General features: G+C 49.0%; 6 protein-coding genes across 6 annotated transcripts; 2 read left to right on the forward strand and 4 right to left on the reverse strand.

Annotated features, from left to right (window-relative positions):
- Window positions 1–871: 871 nt before the first annotated feature.
- Window positions 872–2449, reverse strand: FTJAE_7802 (uncharacterized protein; the record flags this gene model as incomplete). The annotated part of the gene is made up of 1 exon (XM_037354554.1): window positions 872–2449. One exon carries the CDS (start codon window positions 2447–2449, stop codon window positions 872–874), a length of 1578 nt encoding a protein of 525 aa, XP_037205182.1.
- A 3035-nt stretch (window positions 2450–5484) lies between these two features.
- On the reverse strand, window positions 5485–7332 carry FTJAE_7803 (NADPH oxidase; the record flags this gene model as incomplete). The annotated part of the gene is made up of 3 exons (XM_037354555.1): window positions 5485–5518; window positions 5577–7106; window positions 7166–7332. The coding sequence occupies 3 exons, from the start codon at window positions 7330–7332 to the stop codon at window positions 5485–5487; spliced, it is 1731 nt and encodes a 576-aa protein (XP_037205183.1).
- Window positions 7333–9629: 2297 nt separating this feature from the next.
- Window positions 9630–10576, reverse strand: FTJAE_7804 (ubiquitin-conjugating enzyme E2; the record flags this gene model as incomplete). Its single annotated transcript, XM_037354556.1, has 5 exons — window positions 9630–9769; window positions 9826–10009; window positions 10156–10185; window positions 10311–10356; window positions 10533–10576. The coding sequence occupies 5 exons, from the start codon at window positions 10574–10576 to the stop codon at window positions 9630–9632; spliced, it is 444 nt and encodes a 147-aa protein (XP_037205184.1).
- Window positions 10577–12112: 1536 nt separating this feature from the next.
- Window positions 12113–13501, reverse strand: FTJAE_7805 (glutaryl dehydrogenase; the record flags this gene model as incomplete). The annotated part of the gene is made up of 3 exons (XM_037354557.1): window positions 12113–12159; window positions 12208–13233; window positions 13291–13501. 3 exons carry the CDS (start codon window positions 13499–13501, stop codon window positions 12113–12115), a joined length of 1284 nt encoding a protein of 427 aa, XP_037205185.1.
- Window positions 13502–14015: 514 nt separating this feature from the next.
- On the forward strand, window positions 14016–14219 carry FTJAE_7806 (uncharacterized protein; the record flags this gene model as incomplete). Its single annotated transcript, XM_037354558.1, has 1 exon — window positions 14016–14219. The coding sequence occupies one exon, from the start codon at window positions 14016–14018 to the stop codon at window positions 14217–14219; it is 204 nt and encodes a 67-aa protein (XP_037205186.1).
- Window positions 14220–15324: 1105 nt separating this feature from the next.
- On the forward strand, window positions 15325–17133 carry FTJAE_7807 (uncharacterized protein; the record flags this gene model as incomplete). Its single annotated transcript, XM_037354559.1, has 4 exons — window positions 15325–15375; window positions 15422–15652; window positions 15708–15819; window positions 15869–17133. The coding sequence occupies 4 exons, from the start codon at window positions 15325–15327 to the stop codon at window positions 17131–17133; spliced, it is 1659 nt and encodes a 552-aa protein (XP_037205187.1).
- Window positions 17134–18117: the final 984 nt, after the last annotated feature.

Here is an 18117-nt window from a genome sequence, read left to right on the forward strand (position 1 = left end):
TGTTAATTCCCTCGTAATGTAGTAATATTATAGAATAAAAGATGGGATGTGACTTAAGGTGTTTCGATAATTCATAGGAAGAGTGGGTTCGACCTTTTTTGTTCTAGAACTTGTGGCGACTTGAGTCAATATTAGGTTGTGATGAAAAGAGAGAAGGAAGAGTTTAGAGTAAATTCAATGATGATGAATTAAGCTTGATGATCGAATTCCTCGTTATGATCTCGTTGCTTGGTTGAAGTATTTGTCTCCCTTCCACGCACATGTCTTATTCAAGATGCACGACATCAAGTGGCGTCACCGATAACGGACATTATTTGCTGACCGAGTCGATCTATCGAACGGATAAGTCAATTAGAGTTGAGTTTCTTGAAGCTTAATTAATCAGCGGGAATAATATTACGTTAAGAGCGATCCCGAATACGTTGCAACGTTGGACCTTGAACAAATATACCGTCTCACTTCAACTGCACAGAGAGTGGTTGACTTCGAGATATATATATGACCAAGATACTTAACACAGATCTCAGACTGTCAGATTTTAATTCTTTTTTATTGCATCAACATATCTAATCCACCTCAACACCTCAAATCATCCACAACTCTCTTGAACCCAAAATGGTAGCAATGGAAGATATACAAGTCATGCAAATGGGAGACATCATCTCCCGCTCTTGTTCGCTTTACCGATGTGTGATCTCGTCATACGCAAGGAAAAAAAAAGTAAGGGTTTACAGTATGTACAGTATCTGACATTAATTATTTCCCCTCCCTCTAGCTACAAGGGGGAGTCTCATCGAATCTTGAAGTTTTCCTCATCCATCCATTCCCATTACCAGTGACCACTGTACTGGCCAACTGGCAACCTCATCGTTTACCTGTAGGGTTGCGCAGGCATCTCGTAAACGTTCTCAGGGGGTGCTGTTCCACGAGCGCTTGAAACCTGGTTGCCATCGATCTCAGCAGCATCATTTTGATGCCACTTGGTGGCAGCGCTGTCACTGGCCAGCTCAGCTGTGTTGGCGGGGCTGTACATCTCAGCAGCGTTGTGGTTGGGAGAGCCGCCCACAGGGTGTGCGTAGTTGTTCTCGGGAGTGGTAGCTGAATAGGCCTGGTCGCTACCAGCAGTGCGGGAGTAGTTGGTCTCGGGGCTAACGGGCATGTAGCTGCGGCCGAACTGCTGGGGCTTGGCGAAACCGGCACGTCCATCGCCAAGAGCAGTACCACGGTAGCCCTCGGACTTGGTGGTGTTGCGGCTGGGAGCCAGAGTAGAGGCGGCGGCGGTTGTCTGGGACATGTGGGGGCTGGTACCAGCGGCAGCAGCGCCACCACCACCACGGCCACCAACAGGAACCTCGGAGGCGCCAAAGACATCGTCGTACTCGGCCTTGTTCTTAGCATTGCGGCGCTTGCGAAGACAGAACCAGACGAGACCAGCAATGACGGCAAGGCCAGCAACACCAACACCAGCACCAATTCCAGCCTTTGCACCTGTAGAGAGACCTCCATCGCTGCTGTTGCTGCTGCTGTTATTATCAGAACTGGCACCGCCAGTACCGGAAGGACCATACTCTCCAGAAGGAGCAACAGTCGCTGTGCGAACAACACCAGTGGTCACTCTGGTAGATGTGACAACGAGGGTGCTGGTAACAGTGACGGTGGTACTAGCACCTGCCTGCTCGGTCTCGGTGATGGTCTTGGTAATCTTGGTCTGGCTGCTGACGGTGGAAATAACGGTTCGAGAAATAGTGCCGAAGACAGTGGTATCGGAGTCGCCGCCGCCCTCAGTCACAGTAACGGTGGTGGTGGAGGTGGCACGCTTGTGAAGACCTCGTCGGAAAGCTCGGAGGCCGTAGTGTTCACCTTCGATTTGAGCGTTGAAGTGAGCAGGAGCACTGGTGGTAGTAGTATAGGTAGGCAGAGCAGGGGCAACGAGTTCAACACCGCCAATGGTTCGAGGAGCCAAATCAAGGGCACGCTTCTCGTTAGCCCACTGCGTAGAGGTAACGTAGGTCGTGGTCGTTGCGGTCTCAGCGTCGCTGCTAGTAACAGTCTTGGTTTTGAACGCAGTCGCCGTAACGACAACAGTGGATGTAATTGTCTTCATGACAGTAGTCTGACGGCTCACGGTCTTGGCATCGGCATCGGTGACAGTCACCGTCTTGGTAACTACGACATCCTCAGCTGTGGTTGAGCCTCCATCGGAAGATCCATCAGAAGTAGACCCGTCAGCGGTACTAGAATCGTCGGTAGGTTGGGCGGCGGTAGTAGGTTCTGCTGCAGTAGTGGCAGCAGAGTCGTCGCTCGTAGATTCGGCTGCAGCAGTACTCGCGGGAGAGGAATCGGTTGAGGGAGCGGCAGCAGAGTCGGAGTTGGAATTTTGGCGGGCAATGAGTTGAGTGGCCTCGGCTCCGAGGAGCATACCCAGAAGCAAGAATCGTCGAAGCTGCATCTTGAACGGTCGGTGTTGTCGTCAATTCGATCAAGCCGTCGATATAAGGTGATGGTTGACGGCGGGTAAGGAGACGAAGGAGTACCCGGGGGGGTTCGGCACAAGGAACGACAAATCCAAGGAAGGAAAAGCAGCGACCGTCTCAAATAAAGAAGAGGTCTCTAGTGTCTCGTGTCTGATAGGGGGAGAGGGCGCAAGCGGTGGTAAAGTCGAGTAAAATGTCGCTGGATTGTCTCGGCTTGTGCGATGTGGATAAGGAGTACGAAAGGCACGCGCGGCAGCAAACAGCGAAGGCGCGTGAAGTAAAGCAAAGGGCAAAAAAGGAAAAAGAATAGAGGAAGTAGAAAAAAGGGAGATAGTAACGAGTGTTAGAAAACAGTAGGAGCAGGACCAAGCAGTATTCTAGTGAATAACTACTCGACTCGTATTGTGTTAGTTTGGGTGAGACGAGAAGGAAAACGAAGGATGAAAGACGAGGCGTAGTAAGTTAGGTTGTAGCAGTGCGTGCCAGTTGCTACAGTCAGTGAATGACCAGACAGAACGAGAGACGGGGGACCCAGGCTCGTGATCAAGGGGACGGGAGGGACTGGGAATGAATGGCGCGGGAAGAGCGGATTTGCGCGACGCCGGCCACCCTAAAAATTTGCTTGCTGCAGCGAGCGAGTTGCGTGTACGGGGGGGAACGGGCTCTAAAATGTAGAGGGTACTTAGTGGCGAAGTACTGAATCCTTGCACTTTTGACAGCGAACTCCATGCATTGATGGCTGCTGATTGGGGGAGCCACGATTTCACTTGACGAATGACAATGTTTGGATTGTTACAGTGAAACGGTCAACGGTTTACCGATGATAACCTAGCAATTATACAATATCAGACGTTAGGACGGGAGAGATGATATTAACAGTGAAAAAGCCATTCTACAGCCTCATTTAGAGGTTCGACAGTGCAACACATTTGTGGCATACTGGGATTGACCTCGGAATTTGTACAGCGGACAAAATGGGCATTAAAGCCCCTGGCAAGGTACCCCTTACGGTCTAGCTCGTTTGTCATGGCGCTGCACCCCAACTCTTTTGAGATTGTTACCTAGTGTTCTATTTACGAGGTATACACGATGGGCAAGTAACGTGGACCTGTCGTCAATGCATCTCCTGCTGATCTTTACAGACGAGGCAAAAACGTGACTGATGCCCAGAAATGATAATCGCCTGTAGTTTCGAATAACCAAGCACCAAGAGTGACGAAGAGGATTTGGTGGAGGGAATTTTTTCACGATTGAGACTTTTTTTGGTTGCTGCAGACTATCGACAGCTACCATCCAACAGGGAAGTGGCGCGAGAGGCTAAGAAAGAGGCGTTGAACCGTTTATGCTTGTGTGTTGTGTGTTGCAGAGTGTGCATTGATTGGATTGGATGGGATCAGTTTGATGCTACCTCGACTTCTCATCAGTATAGATAAAGTACGGAGAGAGATATCAGTAACTGTCAAACTGAGAGCACAAATTGAATATTCTAGTGAATCTAATATAATTCCAGTTACATGGTACTCGATCGCCCTGACACTTTGAATGACATCAATCTCCCGAGTGGTCATGAGTAACAAAGTCCCAGTTCGTATTTTGACAGGCTAGCGAGGTTCCAGCGGACTTCTGATTGAAGTGACCTGTACTAGCGGCGCGGCGCGGCGGGGCATCCACTGAAGAAATGACGGGGCCGGGTCCAATGAACGAGGCTCAGCGACTCGGGCACCTCAGGGTCTGACCGAAAAATTGAACCCTTCTGCCATCCAATTTGTTTCGATTTCCGTTGGGTCAACCACGGAATTGGATGCTAGCTAGGGGAGGAAATAAAACTTAGGACCTTGAACCTAACTGATAAAAAGACTTAGGTAACTTGGTATAAATTTAGGGTTAGTTTAGGATACCTTTTGTAGAGTTTATTTTATCACCCTAAAGTTGGGTCTCGTGTTTTCTTGCTCCTAGAGGGCTAGGTAGTCACTCACTGTCATTGTGATTGAGCTGAGATAGAATTTGACAAGGGCTTCGAGTCTTAGCGAGGCCTCTTCTTGATTAACTTCCCGTACCCGATATTGACACGGCCACGATCACTGTTAATTAGACTTTGAGCGTCAGATCTTCAAGGTCTTGATCAATTAAACTCTCTCTGAATGGATGGTTGCATCGGCCTGACCATCAGCACAACTGCACATGGACACATTGGATGCATACGATACATACATACAACATCCATAATGAAATACAACCATGCATCTTAAAAGCCTTTCCCGTCTCTATATCGGTGCATCCCTCTCCCTATCCTATCATATCTCCAGCCACTCGGCCGGTCTTGGTATTCGAACACGTTGCTGGGTGGTGAGACATGCACATATCAGTCGTTGTCTAAAAATGTTATTTTCGACTCTGCATCCCACGTCTAGACCCTGCATGGAATTCTTGGTCATGGCATGTTGTCTCTACCTCTCTGATTACTGACGCTTTCAAATCTTCGGTGAATCAGACATTGTCCGAGATGATCAAGATCGAGCGGGAGCATCACTCTCATCTGCCGTTATACCCGTAACTCTGAGTAAGAATCGTCTTTAGGATTCTATAGTCAAAACAGTCAGCTGTGGCTATAGGATACTTTCCAGGCTTGTGAAACGTTTCAGACGAGATCTGGGTCAGATGTGGCATGGATGGAATGGAGAGTGAGAGTCCAACGTCAGCACTCCAAGTGGTCAGTTTCTTCAGCTGCGCCTCGATTCTATCACAAGCTTTGCACTGCTCTCCCCATAACATACAGTCCTTAATCAATAGTGAACAGGAAATATGTGGCTGATCTTGTCCAAAAAAAAAAATTGTATTGGTTGGTGAGATGCAACATCTGTTTCTACGTTCTTAAAATGATAACTCAATGAGAACATAGACCAGGTATGGATGGTCTTGCAGTAAATCTACCCCATGCGTCGTGTTCCTTTTACTATTACAAACTTGACTATCCGCTTGCCTAGACTTGAATGAAATTGATAGACAAAGTTTAGAAGTTCTCCTTGCCCCAAACAAAAGAGAATCTGCATCAAGTTAGCCGAGGTTCTACTCTCACATATCAATAACAGTATAGAAACTTACCCAGGCTCGGTGTACTTGTTACAATACGTATGCAGCGAACTTCCCAACCCCTTGGGTCCACAGAAGAACACACCCGCCTCAGCAGGACTGTGCAGCTTCCTGATACCTCTAAAGATCATATCCCAGTTGGGTCTGCCAAAGTTTGTCGGGCTGCGCAGACCAGTGATGGTGTCCTTGTCGGCGTTGGCATCGTTGATCATAATGTTTGTCGCATCGTCGGCCTTGATCTTGGCTGTGAGGTACGTGTGAATCTCAATACGGTGGTCCAGATCCTGCGCTTCGACCGCCAGAAGCAGCGAGCGGAACCACTCGAAGGAGTCAAAGTCACGGCAAATCCAGAAGAAGTATACCTTGGCTAGGCGAGTCTTCTTCTGAGGATAGTTCATTCGGTACCAGATGGACTTGAGGATGGAGGCGAACGGTGTAACACCGATACCTGCACCAACAAGCACCGAGACTTCGTACTTGAAGACATCTTCGGAGGCAGAACCAAAAGGACCGTCGACGTAGACTCTGGGGAGAACACGGCGGATAGCTGGATCGATCTCGGAGTCGCGTCCAGTCAGACCAACGACTTTGCTGGAATCGTTGCCGCCGGGCTCCCTCTTCTTGCTCCAGTCACAACCCAAAGCCTTGGAAAGCTCCTTGGTGAAGTCACCCACGCAACGAATGTGGACCGAGATGTAGTCCTCCTCAGGAGCACTGGTCAAAGTGAAAGGATGGTACTGCCACAGCGAGACGGCAGGGCAGCACAAGAATATGTACTGTCCAGCTCGCGTCTTTGTGTGCTCCTTCTTCATCTGGATCTCGCAAACATTGCTGGGATGTTGAATGACCTTTGTGATGTATGTCCTGTGACGACCTCGCACCTCGCGTGCGATACGCTCAGCCAGGTAAATGAAACCGCTGTACATCCAGTATTGCCAAAAGACTCCAACGGCCGATGCGCCAACACTAGTGCAGAACGGCGCAACATCTGGCTGAATCATGCAGAAAGCTCCGTGGATAGACCAGAAGAAGAAGAAAACGATGAACATGTGGTGAGTATACCAGAAGCGCTCAAAGTTTGCTCGTCGAGGCTTCTCGGTCGATGTGAGAACCATGCCCATCAGCGCAATAAGCATAACATAGCCAGTCCAACCAGGTCCAGACACAAAATTGGCAACCAACCAGCCGTAGATACCAAGCTTGTACTTGATGGCGACCTGCGCAAAGTTATTCCAGTGGGCAATGGTATGGACCCAAGACCAGAAAACAATGGACCATGCGGTGACGATGTGGAAGGTGATGTTCTTGTCGAACTGGAGGATTCCATTGAGAGGCGTCTGTCGAAGGAGCGAGATGAGGGTTCGAGAGACGGGGAAGAGAATGATGGCGACGTCGACATGAAGAACCAGAGCGGCCGAACGAGCTATGACGAAGGTGAAGCCGAAGAGTTCATTGGAGGACTTGAGACTCTCTTTTTGAGAGTAGTGGACGCATGCGAAGGAGAAGATGAGTGCGTGAAGAAGCATAAAGACAAAGACGAAGCTGCACTATGTTAGTCTGAATCACTCACTTCACTGTAACGTGCCAGTGAACCAACTCACAATCTTCGATAACCCTCGTTGATCATCCAGCGATCAAACTTTTCTCTTGACGATAGTTCCTGTTGCTTCTCTTGGGTCATCTCACCCGATAGCAGCATTCGCGTTAGGGGAGTCCATCGTGATCGCTCTGAGGGTTTCTCTCCCCAATCCTGCATCTGATAGCTCATCTTGAGCGAGGGTGAGCTGAGTCGGTCGGGTCAACCGACTGAAAATTGTCCGATTTTTCCTTCGATAGGTGTTGGTCGTCGTATTGTCGCTCCTCGTTCCTCGAAACCCAATCAATAACCGCCTTGAACGATAGTGTCGATTATTCAGAACCAGCTGAACAGTAGAATTTCCGTAGCCAAATGAAACAGTTTAAATAGTATAATATAGACAAGAAGAAGAATAAATGCTTTCTAGAGCCTCAAGATTAAAAGAAACACAACTTCTCATCGAACCATGACTTGTCGACAGAAAAAAACAAGAGAGTGAATAAGGGAGAGAAGATGGGAGGAGGCAGGGCAAGCAAGGGTCTAAAAAAGCAGAAGAGAAAAAAGGGAAATTCAAGCCGTCGAAACTCGAGGGGCCCTAAAACATGAATGAGATGATTTTATTTGCGTGGTCTCTCTTGTAGAGAAATAAAAACGGAGTTTGGCGACCGGACTTGATACCAGGCACAGACGGCGAGTGTCCGGGGTTAGCGCTTGGCATGCACCTAAAGATTCTAGCGAGAGGCTGTAGAGGGTAGATTCATACAGACTCGAGTCGAGATGTGGGAGAGCGAGACGTGGGTTTGGACAACACGCCATTTAAGGAGTTGTTATGTATCAGGCATGGTTCAACCGATCAGACTCTGCCTCAGGGGCTGTAGTCGTCATGAACTTTTACCGCTGGCTCTATCTGAGTAATGGTAGTTACCAAGTTATTCTTTGAGTTTCTGCTAGTTATTGGAACTTTGAGAGCCTCTCGAGTGAAATACTGTTCAACAAGTAACTCTCCGTCTGCATCTCTAGCAGAAACCAGCACCAGTCGTTCACTGTCAACTCAGCAACGGTAGTCTGTGATTGGCCATCCTCAACGCTTGTTCTCGTCTGAAACCCCGGTGTTACAGGTTTGACAAAGACTTGGCCCTCCCTGGCATGTCGCACCGAGAGTGGGGCAAAAGACTCTAATTCTCGACCCATGAATGGCATGACCATTGAGGCACCTCAACTATTCCCACGATACAGAGCAGCAGCTTCATTATTCAACTGGCGATTGTAATGCCATCGAGATGATATTAATGAATGAATATTCTATATGACTTGGTCAGTGGTGCTTGGTTGTCTTATCAATCCCCTGTAGCTCTATCATTATCTATCCCACATAATGACATGACCCTTGAATGCACAAGCAATTAATTGTTTGGTTATGACAACTTGGCATTATCTCTATCCCTTTTCATATAATAGGACATCCAATACTCCGTACAGCGTGCGTATATCAATAGCTATAACAGAGCAACTCTTTAACTTTCCTCTATACTCGATCCCAAACACTGCTCCATAGTCCAAGAGCCGCTCTTAAACAACCAACCCCCACTCATATCTCAGAAACAACGGAATATATCAAATCTCTGCCCTATATCACATCGTTCCAGCTTCGTCTCTGCCGCGTTTCACTTCTCTTCCAAGACATGTACCATCTCCAAACACATTCGTCATCACCATGGCCTATGTGAACAGCTCGTATTTCTCATACAAACTCCAACTACCTATCTGACGAACCAATCTCATGTGCCTTCGGTTTGGCATTTCCTGCACAACTTCCACATGGATTTCTTCACATCGCCTATAGAAACGCTCCGGGCCAACTGTAAATCTCCCTTGTGATCTCCATCCCGATCTGTGGTCGATGAGCCCCGAGTTCCTGACCACTAGCGCCCGTCATATTACCAGTCGTGCCAACCAGCCTCAACCCTGTTGGCGCCTAATCACACTCATCTCAGCATAAGTAGCCGCCAGCTTTCACCATGACGTATCCTTTGTGTGCGGATCGCCATAAGCTGGCGCTTCATCAACACCCATTGGGCCATTACTTTCGAGTCTTCAAATCAAACTTCACAATGTCACCGAGATTCAGAATCAACACAACAAAAACACCGAAGATATAGCAAATAGAGAGACAAATTGTATACGCTGCTTGTTTCTGGATGCCAAAAGCACATCGTCAATGCAAACCCAACATCCAGCCGCATGATATCCCTGCCTAGACTAGTCTGTTTGTCTGGAGTTGTTCCTCCCCTCAGGTCGCTTCGTATCGTCGCTCATTGCCTAATAATCGCAATCAAAGCCCTGGTTCAGGCAAAGCCCCATATAGGTATCGCCGACTAAAAGACATTTCGCAACAGCATACGAAGCTTTCACTCGTTCGTTTCACGTCGCTTCATGATAGGGGAGATGAAACCACCCCGAGTCTAACCGCACCGGTCCTGGTATTCGCTCTAGATTGCATACTTTCGAGTCCACTCCCTAGCTGTGGCCTCGTATCGGGGTCGGTCAGTCTTGTAGACATGGGCAATCTCGGGCACAAGAGGATCGTCAGGGTTGGGGTCTGTCAACATCGAGCAGATGGACAGAAGGACTGGTATATACGTAAGCAATAGGCCTAGGCCAAAAGGGTTCTCATATCAAACGCACCTTTAGAGATGGTCAACGCAGGACTCCACTGGTCACGCAGAATATCCAGGCAGATGCTACCATTGGAGTTGATGTTGGGGTGGTAGATGCGGGTAGTGAAGTTGACCTTGGGAGGCTTGAAAGGGTAGTCGGTAGGGAAGTGAATGGCCAGGAAGAAGACACCGCCGGAGTATGGAGAGTCACTCTGTGAGGTCTGGTCAGCCACTTTGTTCTTGTGATTGTTCGTTGAATGCAGATGCGGCTGCACCGGCGTGCGGCTGAGGGCTTCGCCACACCCATGAGCCATCTCAGCAGGCAGCGCATCCAGAAGCACAGGAGAAGTCAACTTACAGGTCCCATGATAGTAGCTTGCCAATGGAACTATTGAGATTCGTTAGCCGTACGCTCAAAAATGATCTCTCGTTCGTCCTGGGAAGAGGTTTGCGGCAGCCATGACGCCTTTGACAGCCAGGTGCTTATCAATGTGGGGGAGGGGTGATGCCTACCAAATCCTCGCCGACAGGGCCGGCAGAGCAAGAAGAGGGTGGATCTCTGCACGAGAAAAGTCAGCACAAGTTCATCAAGAGAAGAGAGCCATGAGGTTTTGAAGTCATCGAGGGCTTTGGCATCGCCGGTCGTCACTGAGGACCCCGCTTACCAAGTGCCCCCACCTGACGTCTTTGGGCATTCTGGTTGACCCCTCAGACCTGTGAAGAGAGTGAACTTACCGGCCGAGATCAGTGAGCTCCTTGTTAATGCGCTTAAGAGCCATTTTGTGATGTGTAGAGGGGGTATCTAAAGAGTTTGTTGCGAGGTATCGCGGTCGTTCTAGGTTGGACAAAGATGTTAGTCGAAGGGTTGCAGGACAGGACGAGCGGTCGGGGAGGAAGAAGGATTCGAAGGAAAGGACGCACAATAACGGTCGATGGAAAAGATCGTCCGAGATAGAAAAAAGTGCACAGAGACTGTTTTATGATGGATGTTTGCAGTAGAAAGTTGTTTGGAAAGTCGGAGTATGTAAGCGGAAAAGAAATTCAGTCGAGGCTGAAGAAAGTAGAGGAGAGAGGCGGGATTTGGAGGAAGATGGTTCGTTCAAATGGGGGTAGGGAAGAAGGGGAAGGAGGGTCAGCAAAGAGAGAGGCCCAGAAGCGGAGCAGGAGGGAAGGAAGGAAGCGAGTGAGTGAATGCGTGTGTGCGTGCGTGCCCGGGTCAGTGACTGACTGGAGAGTGGCTGCGCTGGCACCTCCCGTCCAGACGAGACCAGACGGGAGTGGCAGCCCGAAAAGTCAGTGGAGGATTTTTTAGGCCCTCCATCGCCTGTGACTGGGCCACAGCTGGGCGACGCTCCAGAAGGGGGGGACACCGCCACTACTGAGGGCGAATCACTGTTTAGCGGTACCCGAGCACTAACAGCTGGCTACAGATTTTTACGTTGGGCCCTGATACAGTGGAGGGCACCCGTAGCGCCCCTGGCTTGGCTTTCATGAACCGTAAGGTAGTCACCTCACTAACAGTTCTTCGCCGGATTTCGATGCTTATTTACTCATGACAATAAGATTATACAGCATTCACGAATCTGTACTCCCTTCCGATTAGGCATTCAACCTCAGGTTCAGCGCAAGATTTGGCAGCGGTGAGTAATACTACTCAGGTGGCGGTCGAGGCCAGCAGGGGAAAGTTTGAGAGAGTACCTAGAGCACCTATCGACTTTTCAACTTTTCGCCTTTGCCATAACTTCCAGATGCTTCCTCATAGTACTTGACCACACGTTGACTCATGATTCATGTATTGATTATATATACAAACGTGAGCTAGCCTCCCTCTACATTATTGCCACGGGAATGACGGCAGGAATCCAGTTGCATACAGTACCTGAATTAACGCTGCCGAGCCCGGCCCCGGGACCGGAAGCGGACGCGGAACTCGACGGCTTCTCTAGCAGTCACAGTCCTACACAGTTGTGACCACTGCGCACTGGCCAATTTAATGACAGTCCCTAGAGACAACGACGTCACTGATTCAAGGTGAGGGTTCATTTTGATAATGCTCCCAAGTCGTGGACTTAGATGCTTGGTGTTTGATACCCACTCAGCCTGGATTAAGAACACTTAGCATATTATTCTGGTGAATTGTCTTTTGTTGTTCGTCAAAGTCATGCTACTGTACTGTTTTAAGGCCATCTAAGCCAGATTAAACGATTGGCTAATGTCCTGCACTGGAAACCGTATGTTTGATTTCCAAGCATCTATAACACGGGTATGCACCTCAATGGTTCTTTTATATCACCTCCTGACCAATCACTCCTTGTTTACACGAATGCCTGAATACCAGTAATAGCACGTCCCAAGATAAGACCTGCAATATGGTTAGCAATAATCACGCCCGTCATACAGGTAAACTCACTGTGAATGTCACTCTGGCCCTCATAAGTCTGTGTCACATAGAGATTCGCCACATGTCGGCCAATCATGTACTCATCACTCGCAGCATTGCCTCCAAAGATCTCCTGGAGGACTCGTGCGTTTTTGAGAGCCGTATCGCAGTTCTGTCGCTTCACCATGCTGATCATCTCGGGCGTGGCCTTACCCTCGTCCTTGAGACGGCCAACCTGAATGGCGGCGAGTGTGCCGTAGGCGGCATCCGTTGTCGCGTCGGCGAGCTTCTTCTGAACGAGTTGGTACTTGGCGAGGGGGTTGCCTTTGAATTGCTTGCGCTCGAGGGCGTATGTTCGGGCACGGGCGATGCAGTCCTCAAGAGCACCCATGACGCCCAAGGCAATACCGTATCGAGCGTTGTTCAGGCAGCTGAAGGGGCCTCTTAGGCCTTCAACGTCGGGGAACATGTTGATATCTGGCACAGGACAGTTGTCAAGATGGATCATGCCAGTGATCGAGGCTCGAAGACCATTCTTGTCCTTGATAGCTGGTGTCTCGAGAGTTACTGGTGGGCAGTCCTTGCGCTCCACCAAGAAACCTCGAATCTTACCTGTGTCTTGCAACTTTGCCCATACCAACAAGACATCGGCGATAGGGCTGTTTGTGATCCATGTCTTTGAACCGCTCAGAGAATAGTAGCCCTTCTTGGTGGGATGAGGCTTTGCCACTGTCTCCATGCTTCCAGGATCACTGCCGTGGTTAGGTTCTGTCAAGCCAAAGGCACCGAGGAGCTTGCCCTTGGCCATCTGAGGGAGGAACTTCTCCTTCTGCTCAGCAGTACCGTGCTCAAAGATACCACCCATCACCAGCGAAGACTGAACGGACATTCCAGATCGGTAGCCGCTGTCCACCCTCTCCACAGCTCGTGTGATCAAACCACCAGCAACAGAGGACACGCCAGCGCAATCATATCCCTCGATCGTAGCGCCCAGTAGACCAAGCTCGCCCATCTCCTCGAGTATCTTGGGATCGTAGGACTCGTCGCGATAGGCCTCTATAAGACATGAAATTCAGTGTGGCGTTTCTGGATACCGAGTTTGAGACAACTTACGTAGAACGCGGGGTAGCAATTGCTCTTGGCAGTATCTCTCTGCAGTCTCGCCAATTGCACGCTCCTCTTCAGTCAGGAGGTTATTCGAGGCCAAAGGATCCTCCCAGTTGAAGGTAGGTCCAGATGCCGAGGCAAAGGTCCTTGTGGCGCATGGTCGCAGAGGAATAGCAGCAGCTCTTCGAGCGCATTGTCTGAGGATAGGGCGAAACATGGTGAGAAAGGCGATTTGGATGGGGAGATGTGGTATGGATCAGATCAAGATATCGAGGCGAAGCCGAGTAGTTAAAGATACAGCATCGCAGGCTTGAGGTGACAGGCAAAAGGGCGCCGGCAATTGAAGCCCACCAGATGAAGTCATCCGACGCGAGCCGGAGCCGTGATTGTCACTAAAACCCCAGCTTTTAGACCCCGGAACCGAGGCAGACAGCGAAAACTATAGCCAATTGGAGTAGGTGATACTTGAAACATGAGAATCATTATCCCAATTTGGGTTGTTTCGGGTCCAAGATGATCTTGCCGATAGATGAATCGGTGTCTTTTGATTGAATACCGATCAAGTCAAGCACAGCCAAAGCTTACTACGTACCCAATGATTCAATAATCCATGCTCACATCCAATGATCGACAAGAGTTGCAGACCAGCTGCCTCGGATAGGAAATCTCCCCTGACGCCTCGTTTCTCAATATTACAGTGACATTGACATTATGCCTCTTCAGTCTTTACTATGGCCTCTCCGTTCCTCGCCATGAGACTCAACCGGTCGAGATCTAATGTTCCCAAGGCTATCCCCGCTACCGCCAACTGGCGAGTCCCTTCTTCGCCCTCCGCCACCGGAGCCGAGATGACCGGCACCGAATCTTCGGCTGATGAGACACCACGATTGACCTCAGAGTCGCGTGCCCTTCGTCGGCGTTCTCTACCAGCTTGATATGTTGAACCGTCTGCTGATTCAACTAATGAAGTTGATGATATTGATCGACTCGATCCAAACGGAGATTCCTAGGGTTGTGCTCGTCGAAATCGATTCTCAAGACGGTGCAGTAGACCTGTTGGCGTTGCTGGTTGGGATAGTGGACTGTGTTGGTAAGGGCTATTTCGAGAACTTCTTGAGCCTGGCGCAGAACGCTGTATTATATTGTGTTAATCAAGCATCACACCGGATAGCAGCGAATCGTTCATTACCCATGGATGATCGTCTAGGCATCCCAGTTCCGGACAAGAATGCATCGCCTGTGCCTGGCTCATCAAGTTGAACGACGGCCCATGCAATGCAACGTCTATATCTTCGGATCCGCATTCGACCTTTCGCTGAAGTATTTTCGTGGTATTTTCATGCCTCGACGCGTGATTGTGATTCCGTGCTCGGCTCGCTCCGAACCCAGGTTTAAGATGGCCACACGCGATGCCTGTGTCTTCCTTTGTTGGCTGGATTATCTCTCCAGGCAGAGAGGAATCCATCTCTGACAACGTCGGACCGACTTGAGCATCACATCACCTAATTCACAAAAGGCCAGCGGGGGGAGATATGATGGGATGATGGGGTGATGAATAAGGTCGGTATATCGTGATATCAGGGAGATGTAGGGATCCAATATCACATCCGCAAAGACATTTCCGCAGCTAAAAAGTGAGGAGCCGTAATCTTGTGCTTCTAGAGCCTCGATCTGAAAGCCGTTCCTGCTTCTCGGCGCTTTATCTCCCGAGGAAGTGCATCGTCAGTTCCTTTCCATGAGCCCCATGACACGGGAGTTGAAGTCCGTCACTTGCATTTTATCATGACTTCTCGGCTAATCGGGCTGATGCATACGACACAAGGCAGTAAATAAAAAGAGAATTCATTTTGCCTCTATATAATAAATCTCTTTTGACTGAAAACAGTTGATGTTTTCTTATCTTTAGCTTATTATACAATGGATGGATCGCCCGGGCTAACGCACATGACCAGGGTCCTCCGGCATTCGGTGCTTGGTCAACTAACTTCAATCGCTCCCTCGATACAATATCATGACCCTTATCAAAGTACTGAGAGCAGAATGGCTGCAGATACCAGTGACTTTCTGCAATTGATGCAGGCCATCAAATTGGTGAGTCCATCGCTCATCAGAAGAACTCTTGGCTAACACGATACAGGCTGCTCACAAGAACAGCTCCAAGCTCGTCCGTGCTTGGTTCTATGTGCCACTCGGCATTACAATAATACTCGCTGTTAACTTTGGAGTTGATTCAATATTCTACAAATTCAATGTTTCGTTTCCTGCTTCTGTTACCTGCATGATGTTGCTCTTCTTTGCTCTTATCGCAAGTGAGTCATTATTGGGTACTCACAAGACAAGAAAGCTGGTTAATATCATTGACGTGCCTGTAAGTCAACGCTACTATCTCAATAAAGATTAAACATAATGTCTGACCTTTATAGGCTGGCTGGTCACTTCGATGGATGGGCATCTTCTTCACGCCGTCTTTCGTTCTGTTGCCTCTCAGTCCACCTATTGGCATCGTTGAAGTCATGATCATTATTGCCATCTTTGGTATGTCACCATTCGAGAACACATATAAAACTTTCTTTAACAATTCTAGTCATTGGCTTCTTTATCATGATGGCTATGGCAGCTTGGATCACTCGAAGCCTCCAACTTGCTCTTGGTGTCTCGAGGCGTTCAAGGTCCCAACGTGCTGAAGAACTCGGTCGTCAAACACCAGATCTCTCAACGGGAGATGTCAATTCTCCCGGTATATCACGTCGCACGAGCGTATCTCGAGCTGGCTCTCAAATACCGCTCATGTCTGTATCCGCGCCGAACTCGGAGCCAACGTCAGCGGCGCCTTCACGACCACAGACTCCACCGCAATTACGGCTTCAAGAACATCACTATGCGAATGGTCAAGCCCCAGTGAATGCCGTTGAAGCTCTCAATCCGTCGACCATCCTCACACAAATTCCTCTGCCACCGCCAAAGGCTGAGTTGTGGGCGGCCCGTATCTCTGCAAATCTCGATGTGGCGATCTTCGTAGGACTGTTTGCCTTTATTGGCATTCCTCTCTATTACTCGACCGGTTATGCTATGCCAATTCACCTTGCCGTGAATGTCCTCGCCTGGTTCGGGGCATTGTCAGTTGCACCCAAATGGAAGGAATATCTTCATCCAGTCTTGGTGTCGTCTCTTGCAACAGTCCTTGTCATATGGGCACTTGCTGCAATTCGCGGTGATAGCTTGACCACAACACTTCACGCCTACCGCACGGGCGCAAAGTATATACAGTTATGGCGCAACGCAACGTCGAAGCAAGATCTTCTCCCCGGCGCCGGTGACGTCTTCGGCACCCTTCTCGACGCCAGCATCGTAGCCCTCGCCTTGCCCATGTTTCAGTACCGACGAGAGCTTCGCACTCATTTCATCTCCATCGTCATACCCAACGTTGCAATCAGTGTTGGTTCGCTGCTCGCATACCCGCCCTTGTGCTACGCCTGCGGCATCTCGGCAGCCCGCAGCCTCGCTTTTGCATCGCGCAGCTTGACGCTGGCGCTCGCTGTCCCCGCGACTGTGAACCTAGGAGGAGATGTTAACACTGCTGCTGCATTGGCCATCATCAGTGGCATTTTAGGCGCTGTGCTCGGGGCGCGCATATTGCACTGGCTGCGAGTCCCCGAGGACGACTACGTGACCCGCGGAGTGACACTAGGTGTTAACTCGAGCGCCATCGCGACTTCAGTCTTGTTGCGGACGGACCCTCGAGCTGCAGCCTTGTCGAGCTTGTCGATGAGTCTTTTTGGGACTATCACTGTTTTGTTTACTTCAATACCGCCTGCGGCGGCTTTTGTAAGAGGGCTTGTTGGCCTGTGATCGGTCGACATGGACCAGATCTGACGAGGCAACCTGCTAATAGTCAGCATTTAGAAGAAAATTCAAACACTTGAGCCATATAGAATAATAAGCAACATTTATTTGAGATAGTTTGGTACCGAGTGTCACAGATCCGGCTAGGAGGTAAGAAAACTTAGGACCTTGACCCGAAGCGATGAAAATATTTAGGTGAATGTAGCCTAAGCTTAGGGGACTCTTTGCTAGGTTTATTTGGATACCTTATATTAAGGTTTAATGTTTTCTTGCTCCTTGAGGCCGGGTGTCTAGAATTATATCAAGAAGCATAAGCACAAATACTATTCAATCTTAATCTGGTAGCTAGGGGGGGAAAGGAAATTCAGGACCTTGATTCTAAATGACAAAAAGACTTAGGTGATTTAGCATAAGTTTAGGATACCTTTGCTAAGTTTTGGTGACTTCGTATGGCTTTAGGTCATCTTTTGCGGAGTTTATTTGGATCCCTCATATCAAGGTCCCATGTTTTCATGCTTCTCAAGGGGTGAGTACATACAATCCCTTGATCAGGCATAGTTAAGTTAGTACGATTTGAAACCTTGGTAATGCAGTTACATGTGTAGCCTGCACTACCGTGTTGGTCGCATTAGTTCGTTCGTGTACACCGTCAGTTTACATAAGGTCTCATGACAACGATAACTCCACACGACGCCCTGTCGCGTGGCACATGCAGCAGCATGTCGTTATCGCAAATTTATTGAATAGTAGTAGTAGTAGTAGTAGTAGTAGTAGTAGTAGTAGTAGTAATCATGGGTATAGTAGTAGTGAGAATACAAGGACAGCTCAGAAATGAAAGGCTGCTGCTGTCGTCAAACGCAGAAAGTAACTCTTATGCTCCATCTAATTCGTGTACCAAACTGAAACTGAGCATCATGCCGTGAACGCCGCCGTAAATCGTGAGACCATGAGTCGTAAAGCGTGGAAATGTTATCGAACAGAAATAAACTA

This window comes from Fusarium tjaetaba, assembly GCF_013396195.1.
Source record: "Fusarium tjaetaba strain NRRL 66243 chromosome Unknown NRRL66243_c0000157, whole genome shotgun sequence".
Taxonomy (NCBI): domain Eukaryota; kingdom Fungi; phylum Ascomycota; class Sordariomycetes; order Hypocreales; family Nectriaceae; genus Fusarium; species Fusarium tjaetaba.